The sequence below is a fragment of the Monodelphis domestica genome, chromosome 7, assembly GCF_027887165.1.
Source record: "Monodelphis domestica isolate mMonDom1 chromosome 7, mMonDom1.pri, whole genome shotgun sequence".
Classification (NCBI taxonomy): Eukaryota; Metazoa; Chordata; class Mammalia; order Didelphimorphia; family Didelphidae; genus Monodelphis; species Monodelphis domestica.
In genome coordinates this window covers 52,439,480-52,458,577 of record NC_077233.1, presented here as the reverse complement: position 1 = coordinate 52,458,577, position 19,098 = coordinate 52,439,480, and the positions used below count along the sequence as shown (strand labels likewise).

Sequence of the window (19,098 nt, the reverse complement as noted above, 5' to 3'; positions counted from 1 at the left end):
GTGAAGCCGCCAGAGACCCCCGGCGGTCATCCCTGCCGGCCACGATGGCCGAGCCCGAGCTACTGCTGGACTCCAATATCCGCCTCTGGGTGGTCCTGCCCATCGTGTTCATTACCTTCTTCGTGGGCATGATCCGCCACTATGTGTCCATCTTGCTGCAGAGCGACAAGAAGCTCACCCAGGAGCAGGTGTCCGACAGGTGAGTATCCGCGCTGGGCCCGTGGGCTCCCAACCCCGTGCCCCGAAGTCTGTCAGCCGGACCACCCCCCCTTACCGACGCCTCCTCTTGGATACGAGAAGGCCACAGCCCTGTCGGTCGGCCCCTATTGAGCGCTGGCTGTATGCCAATCTCCGGGCTAAGCGCTGGACGTACTAAAAAAGGCCAGCCCCTGCCCCCAGGGAGCTCCCATCTAGCAAGCAAATCACTAGATGCAGACAAAATTTAGGATAAATTAGGTAGAATCTACCAAGGAGGCGTTAAATTTGGAGAGGAACAAGAGAGGGTGAAATTTTAACAGACTTGAAGGAAGTTCAGAGACTAAAAGGAGGCCCGGAAAAGGGAAATGACTTATCCAAGGAAGTTCATAAATTCATGAAATTTGGAAGGAACCATCAAGATCCCTAGGCCAGGGGCAACAAGGTAGAACAGTGGGGTAGAGCACCATGCCTGGAGTTGGGAGGACCTGGGTTCAAATATGACCTCAGACATTTCCTAATGCAAGCCGAATAACCCTGATTACCTAACCCTTGCCACTCTATTATCTTAGAATTCATACCAAAATAGAAGGTAAGTATTTTTTTAAATGTCATTTAGTCCAGCAGTATCAAACTCAAATAGAAATGGATACCTGGCTGGAAGCACATTGCATTAGGAAACTAGATATTAAAGAGCAGCTAGTTGATAGAGTGGATAGAGTTCCAGGCCTGGAGTCTGCTTTAGAACTGATTTATTCAAAACAAAGAAAGGGTTAAAAAAGAAAACTAGATATTAATATTAGCTATTTTGTATTTTTTTTAATTTCATTAAAGATTTCCTTATTACATGTTAATCTGGTTGGGCTGACCTTGGGTTTTGATACCTCTAAACCCTTTATTAATTTTCATGTTTATATATTGAGATCCTCATGTAGTGCCTGGCTTATAGTAAGTGCTCAATAAATACTTGTTAAGTTGAGTTGATTTGAAATAAAAGGCTTGAATATCTGAAATATACTACTCAGGGTTGTTGTGAATGAAATGCTTTGTAAATTTAAAGGGAGAGAGAGAGAAATGCACACAGAGAAAAGAGGCAGGCAGGCTGGCCATTCAAAGGATAAATTGCTCAACCTGGAATCAGGAAGAACTGAGTTCAAATGTGGCCTCAGATACTTACCAGCTGTGTGACATGGGACAAGTCATTTACCCCTGTTTGCCTCCATTTCCTCATTGGTTAAAAATGAGCTGGAGAAGGGAATGGCAAACCACTCCCAATATCTTTGCTAAGAAAACCCCAAATGGGGTCATGAAGAGTCAGATAGCTTTTTTAACAACCACATATATAGGTGAGCTATCATTCTATTGCTGTCTGTCACTCAGTCTATGACTATGAAAGCTGCTTAAGTCACAACCTCTGTGAGCATAAATTTCAACATCTATATAAGAGAGGGGTTTGGAGGCAGCTGAGTAGCTTAGTGGATTGAGAGCCAAGCCTAGAGACAGAAGGTCCTAGGTTCAAATATGGCCTCAGACACTTCCCAGCTAGGCAAGTCACTTAACCCCCATTGCCTAGCCCTTACCACTCTTCTGCCTTGGAATCAATATTCAGTATTGATTCCAAGACAGAAGGTAAGGGTGGGGGCGAGGGGGGAGAGAGAAGGGGAAGAAGTAGTGTTAAGAAATCCTCCCCACAGTTACCCTTAGGCCAAACCTGTGCTATTATCTCATCCCCACTGACTTATTCCAGCCCCTGAAAAGAAAGAGAGGTCCATAGCATTCTATGTTTTTGTATCCAGTTGTAGCCCACTGAGGCTCTTGCTCAGTAAAGATTATGAATGGGGCAGGGAGAAAAGATTCAATAAAGAATTAAATGTTTACTCTGGATACTGACAGATGTTCCAAAGACAAAAACAAAACAGAGCTTGGCCTCAGGGAGTTTACATTTATTGGGAAAGGGAGGGAATACTGCATGTACTAAAAATGTAAAATAACTTCCAGAGGGAAAAGTTGAAAGTATTAATACCTGGAGGGATCAGGAAAGGTATCACCTAAACTGTATCTCAAAAGAAGCTAGGATTCTATGAAGGAAATTTGAGGAGAGAGTGTATTACAGGCCCTAGGAGACCACTTCTTCCATGGCATAGAGACAGAAGATGCAATATCATGTCTGGGGAACTGCTAACAGGGTGGTTTCCCTGGAATGGAGAATGTGAAAAGAAGGAATATGAAATAAGACTGGAAAGGTAGATGGTAGCCAAATTATGTAAGGTTTAAAGTGCCCTGATGAGTATTTTTTATTTTGTTCTAGAGGCAAAAGGAAGTTGAGATTTTTGAGTAGAGGAATGACATGATCAAATCTGTGTTATAGAAATAGTAATTTGGTAGCTGTATGGTAAATGGATTGAAGAAAGAAGGGCCTGGAGGCTGAAACACAAATCAGGAAGCTCTTGGGATAATCCAAACAAGAGGTAATGCTTGGGCTAACTTAAGAGTAGAGGCTATATGATTAGACAGACAGTAAGTGAAAGAAACTTTGTAGAATCAAGACTGGGCAACTGTTTGGATGTGAATGGTAAGGGAATAGGAGGAGTCAGGGATGATTGAAAAGTTATGAACCTGAATGATTAGAATGATATCAATGTTCTCAACAGAAACAAAGAAATTTGGAAAAGGGATGGATCTGAGGTGTGAGAGAAATTCCAGAGCTTATATTGGAGAGAGAGGCATAAAGAAGGTTTTGGGGATGAGACTGAAGGACTCCTATTTTTTCCCTCAGTTGGAAATAAGTAATTTTAATTAATTACACTGCTAAGAAGAAATTTTTGTTTGGGATGTTTTGAAAAAGATCATCTGGATTGTGTCACTCAGCTGCAAATTGTTGGAGAGAAGTTAAGATTGTTTCTTGTTCTAAATTGGTGAAAAGTTCCAAAAAAGAATTGTGTAATTTTAAGAATGAGATTTATTGTTCCTATGCCCTCAAGACAATGAGGGTTTACTTTTAGCTAGTATTGAAAAAAGTATTTGTTTCACTTACTGTCTGTGCTATAAAAAGAATATTTTTTTCAACTAATGTCTTTTCATGATATGTTTGAATTCCATAGACTAGAGTCCCTCAGGATCTTTTTCAAAACGTCCAGCTTAATTCTGAGGATGAATGACTATATGATAGACTGTGGCAGACAGGAATTTCACCATATTGGGGACAAGCTAATTTTTTGTCTATTCATAATTTTTAAAAAATATTCTTATTTCTATGATTCCTTCTGAGTTCAATAGTAATTATGTAACCAATATTAATAGAACCATGAAATTTAGTAATATGTTTATTCTTACTGTTCTTATTACTTTGACTATACATCTTTTTTTGAGTTGTTCACATGTTCATCTTAATATTCTGACTTTGTGTTGAAGTCATACTTTCATTTTTTCAAATGCTAAATGAGTAAGAGATTGTCAAGTCACTTTACTAAAATATATATAGATGCAGATAGATCAAGGAGCTTAGGATCATGGAATTAGATCTGAAAGAGCCCTTAGAAGTTTTCTAAGCCAGTCCCATCAAATTAAGGAAAGATGGGTTGAATGTTAGAGGGGAGAAAAAAAAGAAGTGACTTGAGGATACATGGAAAAGTTCTGAGAGATAGAATAAGGGAATTTTTTTCCTTTCCTGGCCTGCATTGAATCAAATCACTGATAGCAAAGATTTCAAGCTAACAGCAATCAACATACTCTAGAATGAGGATAGCTGGGTAGCACAGTAGTTTGAGTGCCAAACCTGGAGTCAGGAGGACCTGAATTCAAATTTGGCTTCAAACACTTACCTTGTGATCATGGACAAGTGACTTAACCCTGAAAGTCTAGCCCTTCCTGCCCTTCTGACTCAGAATTGATACTAAGAACAAAGGAATGGGTTTTAAAAAAAACAAACTTGCTACAAAATGGTTTGGTAGCCACTCAAAATAGAGAAATAAAGAAAACAAAGGATCATGAATATTTCTTTTTTAAACCCTTACCTTCCATCTTAGAATCACTACTGTGTATTGATTCCAAGATAGAAGAGCAGTAAGGGCTAAGCAATGGAGGAGGGACTTGCCCAAAGTCACACATCTGAGGCCAGATTTGAACCCAGGACTTCCCATTTCTAGACCTGGTTCTCAATCCACTGAACCACCCAACTGCTGCCAACATTTTTATTTTTTCTTTTTAAGCAAAGAAGTTGTTAGAGAGCCAGCTCTAGAGATGGGAGATCCCAGGTTCAAATCTGATCTCAGACACTTCCTAGCTATTTGACCCTGGGCTAGTCAAAACTCCAGTTTCCTAACCCTTACAGCTATTCTGCCTAGGTATTGATTCTAAGACAGAAGGTAAAAGTTTATTGATTTTGTTTTTAAGCATAGAAAATAGTTGCTTTAGAGGCCAGACTTTACCATAAATGGGCTTATACTTTGTTGGGAGGGGGAGGGGGTGGATTATGAAAACACCAAAAAGAGACATTTCAAATTAAAGAATGATGAGAAAACTCCCTAAGGAGATTTTTCTATCTGCTCTGCATGTCTGCTGGGCAAAAAGGAAGTCTTTAGCCAAAGTTCTTTCTAATATGATTAAACAAGAACAAAAAGAAGAAAGGAGCTAGGAAATGAAATATACTATTGCCAAAAGTCCATGCCCTGTGAAAAATAGAAATCTTAAAGTTTATGTACTGGAAAGGAAAAAGGAGAAGACTTGGAAGAGAGTGATTACTAAAATCTGCTTTGTTGAGATTGTTTTTATTCAAGTAGCACCTATTACAAATGATTTATCAGATTAGGCTTGCATTTCTAGAAGGATCATGTAACATTCTGAAGGTAGGGTCACCCTGTACCTGACCATACTTGGTAAAAAGAAAATTCCTCATCCTAAGGCATTGTTATTGAAGCAGATTTGAATAGACTGTGCCTTGTGACTGAGGAGGCAAAGTTACCTTTCAGAAACCTGCTGAGGTTATTAGAGATGAAGGAAATGATACTATATAAATGCAAGCCTGCTCTTTTTAGTCATTGAAGTTCCATATCCACATCTATGTCTATCTACAAACAAGTTTATAGATATACATAATATAAATATACATAAAAAACAGTAAATGATTTTTTAATCATAGAATATACATTCTGCCAGACTTCTGTTATCAGGAAAATTCTGTTTGTAACAGAATATACTGATCAATGTCAAAGACCTGAAGAGAGGGAAAGCATGAAAAGCATGAAAGCATTTGTATAATCTGTATCAGACTATTTACCACCTTGGGGAGGGGGAAAGGGAGAGAATCTGAATCATAAAATGTCAGAAAACAATGGTCAGATATTATTTCTATGTGTAATTAAAATTTTTAAGAAAAAATAAAAATAAATTCAAACATTTTAAAACCATACCATTCATTCAGCAAACATTCATCAAGGATTATTGTGCAGAATCTTATCCGAGGTGCTGAGAGATGTCATGATTAATGAGTTCCTCCAGGGCAAGGATGTTTATCTGATATCTTTTTCCTCTTCCCCTCCCCCCCCCACAAACACTACCTATATAACTTATTTATATCCTAGCTTATTCTGACTTCCAAAGTTACATTAAATGTTTGTGCCTCTAGATTTCGGGGCAAACAAACCTTTATCCTTGGAAATTAATCTGTATTATCCCTTGTGAATATTATTTAAAATAAAAGGAAGAACAGTAGCTTAAACACTGCAAGTGAGGATCTGGCTTTGGCTGGATTGAATATATATAACCGAAAAAGATAAAATATTTTGACCTTCATATTAGTCAGGTTTTGAGCCTTTATTTTGTACCCAGCATTGTTGAGGACACCAAGGAAGTAGAAGACTTGGCCCTTGCCCTTGAAGAGATTACTGTCTGGCAAGGGAGACAAGACTCACATGTGTGAAGTAATTAGAGAGCAATTAAGTGCTAAACTGTCTTCTACTGGTTATTAGAACATTAAGAGCCCAGAGAAGGAAAGTTCAGTTAAGCCAGAGTAATCTTTAAAAAAAAAAAAACTTGATAGAGAAATTTTCGGAGTTTAGAGAGCCAGAAGGATGAATAGCATTGGAAAAGGAAGTTAACATTCCAGGAGGTGAGAACAACATAAGCAAAGGAAGACACAGAGACAAAACAAGTGCAGCTTGTACAGGGGACAGAAAGACCAGCCTGAGGGAGTAAGGAGTCTATTGGGCAATTGCAGAAGTTTGCCAGAGGAAAATGAACTTGATACCATGAGGTGCTATAGAGGCTTTTGTAGATATTTTTCTGGGAATGGGAAAAGAAAGGAAAGGACAAATCCAAAAGGCTTTTCCAAAATGAATTAACAGCCTTTGATGATCAAGTGGATATTGAAGGAAGGGTAAAACTCCAAGTTTTCTACACTGGGAAGCTGGACAAATCATGGTAACATAGATAGAAACAGAAATGTGGAAGCTATGTGTAAAAGAAGTCCTGGTCTCAGACACATCCTAGCTTGTGACCCTGGACAAGTCACTTACCACCCATTGCCAACTCTAGTCCTTTCTTAGAGTTGTTACTAAGACAGAAGGTAGGAGTTTAAAAAATAATAGCTAATATTTCGATAGTACTTTACAATTTGCTAAGCACTTTATCTATATTTTCTCACTTGAGCTTCCAAACCACTCAATGAAGTAGTTGCTTCACTCCTAATTTTACAGATGAGGAAACTACAACTTGGGGGAGAGGGGCTTAAGTGACATCTTGGTCATGGTCACATAGCTTGCAACTATTAGAGTCAGCTCTTCCCAACTCCAGATTCAATACTCTGTCCTTTCTGCCATGCATCGATTATATAAGTGAATATTATAACTAACAATAGTTTATGTTGTATGTAATTTAATAATGATCATTGATATATTATATAAATGAACAAATCAAAGAACACTTACTAAGTGCTTCCTTTGTGTGCCGCACTGTGCTAAGCACCAGGTATTCAACAAGAAAAGCAAGGCAGCCCCTCCTCAAGGAACTTCCATTCTAATAGCCAGAGACAACTCATAGAGGAGGTTTCAGCTGCAAGTCAGATGGAAATAACTTTTGGTCCTTAGGCTACAGCAGAAAAGCAGTTGTGACACATCATTTAAAATGTAATTTCCATTAGTAAAACCATTTTGGTTTCTGATACTGAGCCACATGACAGTGCCAAGGACTTTGGCAGTGAGAACTTTGTGGCTGGGTTTGCTGAGGAGGCAGCAGCTTGCAGCACTTGCTGCTTCTTCTCAATGCCAGATCATTGGAAACTGGGCTAAAAGGGAGCCTGGTTTAGGGGAGAGGGTACTATTCTGGCTGCTCTTGGGCTTACTAGCTGTTGGTGGAAGTTGGTGTCACCCTCCTCCATGCTGGCTTGGAGGACCGGACTGGAAGCAGGTCTGGTGGTGATGGGGTTGGTGTTATGCTGTTAGGCTTAGGGTGCTGGATTACCTTCAGTGAGGTCTAACAGGAGATGGTAATCAAGGTTGTGAATAGCATTTTACTAGGTGTGGGAGAGTATAAAATGTATGAGATAGGGTCTGCATCTGCTGGGAATTTTCAGTTTAGTCGAAAACAACGTACATGAAACAATTTGTGAACGCTTTTTTTAGTTTAATATTTTTAATATTAAATTTTTTATTTTATCAGTGTGGTTCTTCCATCTAATGCAAATCACAATTTTTCTATTATTGTCTTCAAGAGTTCCTAGCTGAGGGAGCTAGGTGGCTCAGTAGAGAGCCGGGCTCAGAGATGGAAGGATCTGGGGTCACATTTGGCCTTAGACACTTTCTAGCTGTGTGACTGTCACTTAATCTCAATTTCCCAGCCCTTAAGGCTTTTCTGCCTTGGAACCAATACTTAGTATTGATTTTAGAACAGAAAGTACAGGATTTAAAGCTAGCTGAAAAATTTATCATTCTGGCCAGGATCACAAGTCTTTGAATTTAGCTTGTTCAGACATGTAATCTTTATCTGAGCCCTTCTTAAGGCCTTACTCTTTGTTGGAGCCTGCCAAAGGTTTTGCTTTACTGGCATAGTCTTTGAGAGACCAGAATCAGCCATTCTCAAAACTACTAATATTAATATAATTATTTGTTTCTGTGATATGCTTTGAGACTAGAATTGTACATCATATGCTAATTGTTATCAGCAAATAGCACGAATGAAATTTGAAAAATGGGGGAGATAAATAGGCTTAGAAGATGAAAGAGAGTTTGGGGATCAAGAAGAAAATAATAAAGTAAGCCACAAAGGTGGGAGCAATTATCTATAGAAGGGGCAGTAAAGAAGACAACTAGAGTAGAGGTGGGGGAACTCAGTGGTCATTGCTAACTGGATTTTTTGTGATTCAACTCAGTCAGGCAATTGTGACTTTGATCATTTTCAGTGCGTAAAAGGGGGTTCCAATTAATTAAGATTTTATTCTTTCTTGATTGTATTTTAGAAAGCCTTCAGAATCTAATTCTTGCACTGTGTAGCAACTAACTGCTATTTTTAGTATATCTTCCTGAAGGACATTGTGCTGTCCTTGTTGATATACCCTTGAGATACTGAAGAATATACCATGTTCCTCTTTAACAGGAAGAAAAGGAAAAAGAAAATGGATCCTGTTGGAATTTCCATTTATGGTTTGCCACAATAGTATATCTTTGCAGCAAGGAAAAGCTCTTAAGTCATATAGGCATTTCTCCATAGAGCTGTTAAAAAAAACTTATTTTTCCCCCCATCTCCTGAGCAATGACCAACTGTTCTTTCCATTCAGGGGAAAAAAAATCTGTCCCACTTAAAGTTAATAGAAAACTTGGTGGTCCTACTCTGTCTCCCTTAGAAATCTTCTTCCACTTTGAAAACCAGTGTTACTAATAACATCTGTATTTTGGTGTAGCTCTACTGAGGTAGCTAGGTAGATAGAGTGCTAGACCTGGAGTCAGGAAGACCTAAGTTCAGATTCATTTCTTAGCTGTGTGACCCCTGGCAAGTCACTTAACCTCTGTTTGCCTCAATTTCCTCAATTGTAAAATGCGGATAACACCTGCCTTGTAGGATTGTTATGACAATCAAATACTATTTGGAAAGCAGGTTCAGTGTCTGGCACATAGTGGGTGCTCTATAAATGGTAACTCCCTTCCTTGAAGAGTCATTGCCAAGTGAGACCTAACTTGTATTTAAGTGGATTTTATAGCTCTATCTAGTGTCTTTTCCAGTATTTCATTCAGATAATTTCATTTCCTTGATTTCTTTTTTTTCTTTCTCCAGTCAAGTCTTAATTCGAAGTAGAGTCCTCAGGGAAAATGGAAAATACATTCCCAAACAGGTACTTCATCATTTTTATTGGCATCTCTCTGACTAGACAGATTTGTAGTCCATGATTGTAAGTATCTGAATGTTTTATGAGGGTATTGTCTGGGGAGAGTCAGTGGCTTCCTTCTGCTTGCTGTGTGTATCTTTCTTAGGAAACTCATTCTAAAACAGGCTTACACAGCTAGCAGGTTAGTTGCTGAGTAATCTGAACATTCCAAGGTCAGGAAATGAAAAAAAAAAGTTTTGGTCAATATCATTCAATGTATCGCTAATTCTTGTTTTTCCATCACCTTTATTTCCAAGTAACCCTCTTCTCAATGCAGAGAGCAACATCTTATAATAAAAAAAATTCAGAAAAAGAAAGGGAAAAATAGTTCAGCAGTACTAGATAACACATCAGCCAAGTCTGACGATAGAGAAAGAGGTTGTCCTCCCCCCCCCCCTTTTTTTAAGTAGATATTTTGGCTAAGTTAACAAACTATGTAGTGTATATAATCATCATCACCATCATAACATTTTTAGAACATATCTCTATATTCAGTAATTTTGTCTCTGAATTTTTTTTAATATGTGCATGTTTTGTTTCGTTTTTTTAGTCTTTCTTAACACGAAAGTATTATTTCAACAATCCTGAGGATGGATTTTTCAAAAAAACGAAGAGGAAGGTAGTGCCTCCATCTCCTATGACAGGTATTTCATTAACTTTCTTCTACTTTAAATAAATGGTGAGGGACAAGGAATTGTTTAATTCTTAAGAATCTCATAGAATGTATTATTGGGAAAGAGTCATCCAGCCTTTGCTTAGTGAAAGGGAATTCACTTCTTATTTACCAAGACAGCCCATTTCATTCTTGGGCTGCTGTAATTGCTAGAAATTGTCTGATATGTCTACTCTTTTTGATTTTGTAAATGTCTGTCAAGTTTTGTTGCTGTAGGAATAAATTGAACATAGATATTTAAAGTAGATTAGAATGTTATTTTGTGCTGACTGCCTTCTTTTTTACTGTATTCATTTCTTGAGTGAAAGATAACCAGTTACTTTGTAATGTCTTATGTGAGGCGCTCGTTAATGTTAGATTTATTTAAAGCCCTTATCTTCTATCTTAGAGCCAATATTGGTTCTCCCAGAGATGGGAGGTCCTGGGTTCAAATTTAGCCCCAGACACTTCCCAGCTGTGTGACCCTGGGCAAGTCACTTAACCCCCATTGCCTAGACCTCACAGCTAGGAAGTGCCTGGGGCTAAATTTGAACCCAGGACCTCCCATCTCTGGGCCTGACTTGGAATCCACTGAGCCTCCCAGCTGCCCCCAGATACAATCATTTAGAATACAATCCAGAATTCACTGGGAAAAGAAAATATTGGTGCTTAGACTGTTTGTTTATTTCTTAGATCCTACCATGCTCACAGACATGATGAAAGGAAATGTAACAAATGTACTTCCAATGATTCTTATTGGTGGATGGATCAATATGACTTTCTCAGGATTTGTCACAAGTAAGTGAGTGTCCAACACAGCATGCTTTGGGAATTTATTTTGTTCTTCTGTTCCTTGGATTAAGAACTGGAAAGAACCTTTGCCACCATCTATTTCTACTCCCTCATTTTTCAGAGAAGGAAATTGAGTCCCAGAGACAGGAAGTGATTTAGCCAATACCTAAACAAGTAGTAAGTAGCATAGGTGGAATTGGAATCCAGAATTTCTGAACCCAGAACTAATGCTCTTTTCACTATACTGCCTTTTTTCCTTGTTCAGAGAAATCCAAATGCTCCTAGGATATGTAAAGGCCCATATATACTCTCTTCATTGTTAGATTTTAATAGTGTTTTTCAAGGCCATCTTTTAAACTACAGTAATTTTACTAGTTCATCCTATACCAACACCTTATTTATGATGTGGAAGTTTTATTTTCTTTGTGAATGTCTTCTCAACAGGGATTCAAATCAAATGAGATATCTGTTTAGTTTAAAGAATATTTTGATGTTCCAAGCCATTAGAAAATATGTAAGTTTGTTTCTGGTTTGAACTAGTTCACTTTTTTAAAAAAAAATTTACTCTGTTCTCAGTTCAGTTAAAAAAAATTAGGTTCCATATTTGAGTTCAACAGATTAGTGAAATCCATTCTAGTCTTTGATTCACAGTTGAAATGCTCGGCTCTTAAGAGGACCTGATTTAGCCCAAGGAAACCAGTAGCTGAATGATGTATAATTTGCTAGAAATAGTTACAAATAGCCTTTAAAAATTCATTTTCACAAGGAAACATTTGTTGAAGATTTTTCACATCTACTCAAGTAGAAAAAATATTGTGTACATTAACGCTTAAACCTTTCTAAAAAATAATAGTGGGAAACTGTCGTGAAGTTTTAGTAAGTTTTGTTCTTTCTTCCTCACAGCTAAGGTCCCATTTCCTCTGACTCTCCGATTTAAGCCCATGCTACAGCAAGGAATTGAATTGCTTACTTTAGATGCATCCTGGTAAGAACATTCTTTTACTGAACTCCAAACTTAATGTGTAAAATGGAAAAGGTGTTCTCATTTCTGTAGTTCATTGAGGCAGTCTTTCAGTGTCATATCATCTAAAGCTCCCACAGTGCATTTATAGATTCCATAACATATGATAATCCTACTTCACTTCCAGCAAAGTACATCTGTGAGATATAGGGCAGAGAAGGTATCAATGGCCACCCTAATACCAAGCCTTTAAAAGTAGCACAATTCGGGGGGGAAAAGGTATAGGGTCAGCCTTATGAATAAAAATGTCTTAGATGTGATGTCAGCAGTGCTAGGGAAACTCTCCTGCTTTACCAAAATTCTCTACCCCCTTTTTATTGGCCTGAGATGCTACCATTATCACTCATTTCCTTGGCTTAAGTCTTTCCTCCTGTCAAAATGCAAATAACTACTTGCCTACAGTGAGTAACTGTAAAGCTGCTATTCTTTGTATGATTCCTATCTTTAATTTTGTTTGAGAATGAATACAAAATATTGGATGGGCCTTCTTTTACTCTATAAAAGCTGCCACGATCTCAACTCAGCCCTTTCTCCTTTCTTAGACAGATGCCAATGGATATAGTTTTGTCATTCTAATTTACCTTGAGAATTGGGAACACATTCCCAAACATAATTCCTTCTATAATATCTTCAATGTTTTATCCTGTTTTGTTAGGGTAAGTTCTGCATCCTGGTACTTCCTCAATGTATTTGGACTCCGAAGCATTTATTCACTCATTCTGGGCCAAGATAATGGTGAGTACTCTTAGTTCTATAAATGAATACTCTTTGACTCTTCTCATGGAAATGATTTTCATTCATATCTGGGTGAAAGAACCAATGTGGATTTTCTCATGTGGCAGCACAGCTAACCAGTGCATCCACTATACCACCAGCTCATTTTTCTGATTGATTCCTCAGTCACTACAGTGAAGCACAGAAGCATTCAGTACTGAGGGTAAGCTGGATGCTTTAAACATAGGGAATGACATGACACTGACAGCACACTAATTCAAGAACAAGATTGGCAGTGAGGTCTGGACAGTCCGTCTTTCTTTCTTGTGATTATTGCTGAGGAATCTATGATTCCTTAATGTCTGTACTCCTTCCACTGATGAAGATCTCAGTTCATCCATACTGTAATAGATCTCCACAATACCTTATCCTACGTGTCCTTTCATCTTTCCTGCATTAAGGGTATTTCTGTTTAGCAGCACCCTAGAGACTTCTTCCCCTCTCCTACTTGTTATAGACATCTGATTTACCACTTTCCGTGGGCGTCATTGTTGATACTCTGTAGGCTGTTTGTACCCATGAATCTTTCCATTGTCCTTGAGTCACTTGTATTTTTGGTTTTTTTTGGAGATCATAATATTCTAAGACTTGAAATCATACTTATCATCTGGAGAACCATGGAGAACATTTCTGTTAAAAAGATGAGCTTTGGTGCCGAGAGCAGCTTGGGATCATGGAGAGCTGCAATTTCTGAAATGCAGTCTGACTTCTCTACCCATCCCTGCCATTCTCAGCCCATACTGCTGTCCCCCTGAAGCACTTGTCCTCAATACTTCCATGGCCTTTATCAGATTATATGGCATAATTTAAGTGATATGCATTCTTCTTCACCTTGGCTGCCCAGGTTTTTTGTCAAATACTCCCTAATGAAGAAGCTGCTCAGAGAGCACTCCTGTCCTTGACCTTTCTGCTCTGTAATCCATACAAGCACATACAGTTCACCAATCCACGGGTCTTTCTTGAAAAGGGTCAAAGTCAGTCCCAAAGTGGGTGCTGAAAGAAAGCAAGACTCGATGCCTGCTGAAAGTCATCTCCAGTGAAGAAAGATGTAAGGGCTTTAGAGCAGGTCCTCACAAAAATGCTAGCACAGATATAGGAAGTGACAAAGGACAGTCTTCTTTTTGAGCCCACCAACTATGTTAAAGAAGAGGCAGAAACAAGGTGGCTGAAGTGGGACTTGATGCTTTGGTGGTGTTAGTCTGCAAACTCAGTGAGACCAAGGCCTCTGTCTTCCCTTTCCCCCAGCACTTGGTGTGGTACCTTCCTAACACATAGTAGGCATTCACCAAATATTGAATGAAACTAAAACAATCAGCCTTTGAAGGCTATTTAGGAGTTAGGTGACACTGTTTTTTTAAAAACCAACAAGGATGGATTTGGGGGGAAGGCAAGATAGAAAATGCTTTAGCCTTTAATTTGGGACTTCATTTGGCAGAAAGCCCATCCTGTTAGATTAACTGAAAGGATACTTTGATTTACACTTCATTTTTTTTTAAACCCTTACTTTCTCTCTTAGAATCAATACTGTGTATTGGTTCCAAGGCAGAAGAGCAGTAAGGGCTGGGCAATGGGGGTTAAGTAACTTGCCCAGGGTCACACAGCTGGGAAGTGTCTGAGGCCAGATTTGAACCTAGGACCTCCTAAGTCTCTAGGCCTAACTCTCAATCCACTGAGTCACCCAGCTGCCCCCTACACTTCATTTTTTTTTTAAAGGTAGACAACCAAGTTCCTGATTGTGATTTGCTTCCTGGTTGGTAAAGCAAATTACTTTAGGGTCTATTTGTACATAACCCATTTGCAGCCCAACGTTCCATATCTCTGGCTTGTGTAGGATAGTATGATGGATCTTCATAATGATGACCCTCAGCTGTCAAGAAAAAATTAAATCCTGGTCATCATACCTTATTCCCTAAAGCAGGGAAATAAATGATTTGGGGGAAAAAAGTTCCATTAAGTAGAGTTAAAGAAAAAAAATTAATCAGTTACACAATTGAATACCTTTTAGTTACTAAGAAGACATCATTCCCTCCACAACTATAGTTAACTGAAGGAACAAATCATTTCCTCCATTTAAAGCAGGAAGATAATTTGTGCTCTTTTGGACATGTTTAGTTTGTGTTGCTGATACAACACCTGGCAGGCAGTTAAAAATATGGGACTGGAGTTGAATAAATAGACTTATAGGTTTGGAAATTGTTTATATAGAGATGAAAATTGAGCCTATGGGAACTCAGGAAATGACTGAGGGAGAATATAGGAAAAAAAGGAAGATGGTTTGAGACAGAACTTTGGGGTATTGGTTACTTAGTGAGCAGGAGATGGAGAATGATCTGGTAAAGTGTCACGGACCTTAGGCCAGGCATCCTCAGGAAACAGGCCTCTGAAAAGAGCCCTGTATATCTGACTAAATATAGGAACTTGAGGAATTTACATATATATGTGTGTGTGTGTGTGTGTGTGTGTGTGTGTGTGTGTGTGTATATTAGAATACAACCTAATGAGCCACAGAATGGATCTTCACCCCACAGCACACAGGTATTTTTAAAAAGAAAGGGCCAGATAATTCGATTGTTAACAGGAATGGCCTCTGTGAGGAAGAGACCCGGCTACTGCCTCTCCTGGTTGGCAGGTGTAGGTAATGAGCCTGAGAAGGCGTTGAAGGGTTTTCAGTAAGGAGAAGGGAGAAGAGAGAAGAAAAGGGGGAAAGGGAAAATCACAGCAGAAGAAATCTGGTTCCTCTAGTTCTGGTATCCCTTCATAGTCTCCAAAAATTTGTAGGAGTAAAAATGAATAAATACTCCTAGTATTTAAAAATATATAGTATGTTTAATACGAAATCAAAAGAGAAGGAAAAGAAAAAGGTTCTTTCAGTCAAGTGAGCAGAGCAAAGAGAGAGAGACTCACACCTACAGCACTTTACCAAAAGCACAAGCTCCAAAAGAAGAGCCCTGCAGAGTGGGTCTCAGCCAAATTTATCTCCTAAGCATCCTTACGTAAAATGAGGACGTAACTTAAAAGGATGTTGGGAATGTAGATCTCCCATGTGCCTGTGGGGGCTGCTACATCAGTCTGAGTAGGGGCAGTCAGTACTGGCTAAGTTCCATTAGGAAGAGATAGTTACTCTCACAAGCTGCAGTAAGGTCAAAGAGGATAAGAACTGGAAAAAGGCCAAGAGACCATAGTTAACTTTGGAATCAGTAATCCCATGACTGACATCTGTCATCCTCTACCCCACTTGCCCCGTTAGGTGGACATCTCTTGGATCTCCCACCACCCATAACTGCCACTCTAATGTATGAATATATTTGTTAGCAACTCTGATGCCTGTTGAGAGATGGATATTTGTAAATGTATTTATCTAAAAGCTAGTAGGGACCTTCAAGATGATCTCATCTCAATCACTCGTTTTTGCAGGTGGACCACCTGAAAAGCCCTAGAAAAGTGCACTGGTGGTCTAGCTCTGAGTTGTTCTTCTTTATGTTCATTATGTTGCAGCTGCAGACCAGTCTCGAGTGATGCAGGAACAAATGACAGGAGCAGCAATGGCCATGCCTGCAGATACCAACAAAGCATTTAAGGTATCTTAAATGTGAATTCTACTGTTGGGAGGGAGTTGGGGAAAGGGAAGGGCGAAGGGAAGATGAGACTTCAAAATGTATAGCAATACCTGTATTATTCACAGTGTCTTTCAATGAAACCTGCCACAGAGTTCCTTTTAAAAAGTAAGATCTGGGGGCAGCTGGGTGGCTCAGTGGATTGAGAACCAGGCCCAGAGATGGGAGGTTGTGGGTTCAAATTTGACCTCAGACACTTCCCAGCTGTGTGACCCTGGACCAGTCACTTCACCCACATTGCCTAGCCCTTTCCCATCTTCTGCCTTGGAACCAATATATAGTATTGATTCCAAGATGGAAGATAAGGGTTTAAAAAAACAAAATAAATAAATAAAATAAAAAGTAAGATCTACAATTACACATGTAAAACCCAGTTGAATTGGAGGAGGAGAGGGAAAGAACATGATACATGTAACTATGGAAAAATATTCTAAATTCATTAATTAAATAAACTTTAAAAAAAATAAAAAGTAAGATATAGGGTACAGCTGGGTGACTCAGTGGATTGAGAGTCAGGCCCAGAGATGGGAGGCCTGGGTTCAAATCTGGCCTCAGACACTTCCCTGCTGTGTGACCCTGAGTAGGTCATTTAACCCCCATTGCCTAGCCTTTATCACTCTTCTGCCTTGGAACCAATACACAATTATTGATTCCAAGACAGAAGTTATAGGTTAAAAATAAATTAAAAATAAAAAACAAGATCTTAGTGTATATGATTCTATATTCAGAGTTTTCATTTAAACATCCTTTCTTGCAATAGGAGCGCCCATCTTTATGTCTTTGTTCATTTGGCCTATTTATGGCCAAGTTTGATCATTCTTACAAAATTAAATTCTGATACATAAAGCTTGTTTAATTTAGATCAAGTCATCTAATTTACTGAATAAAGTCAATTTAAGAGGTGAATCGTATAAGGGGGAACTCAATTATTAGAGATTTATAATGATTTGTCAAAGAATTAGGCAAGATGTAACTTGTTTAATTTTGTTTCTCTTTGCAAACCTCTTTAACTGAACGAAAGGACTGGCCAATAATCAATTTAAGTATTTTAACAGGATCATTTGTATAAAAGTAATTTAAAAGAATTCATTCTATTTTCTTAGCAAATCTGTATTTCTCTCGTCTAATTAGTGTCAAATTATTGTGATCTGTATAATGAGATTTATCATGGAGTTCTTTTTATCATCCATATCCAGCCCTCTAATGTAGTTTATTGCTAAGAGAGCATTCCTAGAGCCCTTAAAGGAGCCTCCACATCATTTAAGCCAAAAAGGTTTACCCTCTAGCCCTTTCCCCACCTCCTCAGTTCTGTTCTGCTCTCTTACAAACCTGCTCCATTCTTTCCTCACAGACTGAGTGGGAAGCACTGGAACTAACTGATCATCAGTGGGCACTAGATGATGTTGAGGAAGAACTCATGGCCCAAGATCTCCACTTTGAAGGCATGTTCAAAAAGGAGCTACAGACCTCCCTTTTCTGAAGGCTCAGGCAGCGGTTCAGCCAGCTCTGGCATCCTCAGCATGCTGCTGCACTGCTGGTGCTCAGTGAAGTCAAAGATTTTTATTGTTTGTGTTTGAGAAGCTCAGAATAAAGAGGAGCATGCGTTGGACACCCAACTAGGGCCTAGTCTCGTCTGAACTTGTTTCCCTTTTATGTTTGAAGTCACAAGAAGTTAAAGTCTTTTATATGACTTGGTGGAGAACTCTTTTTAAAAATAATTTATTTTCCAGTTTATGTCTCTGGTAATAGAGGAGGAAGTCCCATAGTGAGAGCATAAACAAATAGCAAGGTTGCACCTTTTGCCAAAACAAATAGTAACCCTTCTGAGTAAATAACAGTGCCGCTGATCTTTCTCTGGGGCTCAAAGAAATGAAGTCTCTTCTTACTGCCCTCCAATGACAGGAGCTCCCATTTTGTGGTACGTGACAGTTTACAAAGCTCTTGGTAGACCAGGCTTGCCAGAGATATTCAACCCTTTTTAGCAGGGCAGACACAGAGGCTCAGGAGCCCCATCACCTGACCAGGATAGTGCAGCTGCAACTCAAGGCCGGGTCTGCCCCATCCCCACCACCATCATTCTAATCAGCAGCTTACTGGAAGCCACAGCTTCTGGAGTGGGTCAGGAAGTTAGCTTCCCCTTCTCCGTCGACAGTGAAAGTGGTGATGGAACCCAGCACGGTCCTGAAGTGCCTTCTGAATCATCAGAGGCCGGTTCAGGGATGGCTGGTCTTTACTAGTACTGAGTGGGATTTATTGCAATCTAACTTTTCGGAAAGCTGTCATCTGTGCCCTCTGTTGTGACTCAGTCAAAACACTCCATTCCTTAGGGATTGTTGTAAATAAATAGGAATTTGCTGCTTGATATAGTGAGCTGGGCAGAAGCTGATTTAATTCTATCCACACGTGTTATGGGCTGAGCAGTGACCATTTTGACTTGGTTAAATGTAATGGCAAAAATTGTTTTTACAGTGTGGTTCATGAATCTCTTCATGTGACAAGAGTTGTAACTAGTAAAAAACCTAACCAACTCTACAAATTAAACAACTGAACCCTCTTCTCTTTGATCTGTGGAATTATTCCCTAACAGGCTGGTGTGTTGGGGCCTGGGTAGGGGTCTTGTTACTGCTGGTCATGGGTTACTAAGGCAGGAAATGGAAGGCTGTGGAATAAGAAGGCCCTTAAAGACCCTCTCACCGAG

General features: G+C 39.1%; 1 protein-coding gene across 1 annotated transcript; it reads left to right on the top strand.

Moving 5' to 3' along the window:
* The first annotated feature begins 44 nt into the window (after positions 1-44).
* EMC3 (ER membrane protein complex subunit 3) lies at positions 45-18,954 on the top strand. Its single transcript, XM_001365452.4, has 8 exons — positions 45-199; positions 9,457-9,514; positions 10,098-10,191; positions 10,893-10,997; positions 11,895-11,976; positions 12,668-12,747; positions 16,282-16,364; positions 17,752-18,954. The coding sequence occupies exons 1-8, from the start codon at positions 45-47 to the stop codon at positions 17,878-17,880; spliced, it is 786 nt and encodes a 261-aa protein (XP_001365489.1). The 3' UTR covers positions 17,881-18,954.
* Positions 18,955-19,098: the final 144 nt, after the last annotated feature.

Excerpts from the sequence above, each read along its gene's own strand:
- EMC3 (XM_001365452.4), top strand. The coding sequence starts at position 45 with ATGGCCGAGCCCGAGCTACTGCTGGACTCCAATATCCGCCTCTGGGTG. Across the intron at positions 200-9,456 it reads CAGGAGCAGGTGTCCGACAG|TCAAGTCTTAATTCGAAGTA; the intron begins GTGAGTATCCGC and ends TTCTTTCTCCAG. Across the intron at positions 10,998-11,894 it reads TTTCTCAGGATTTGTCACAA|CTAAGGTCCCATTTCCTCTG; the intron begins GTAAGTGAGTGT and ends TCTTCCTCACAG.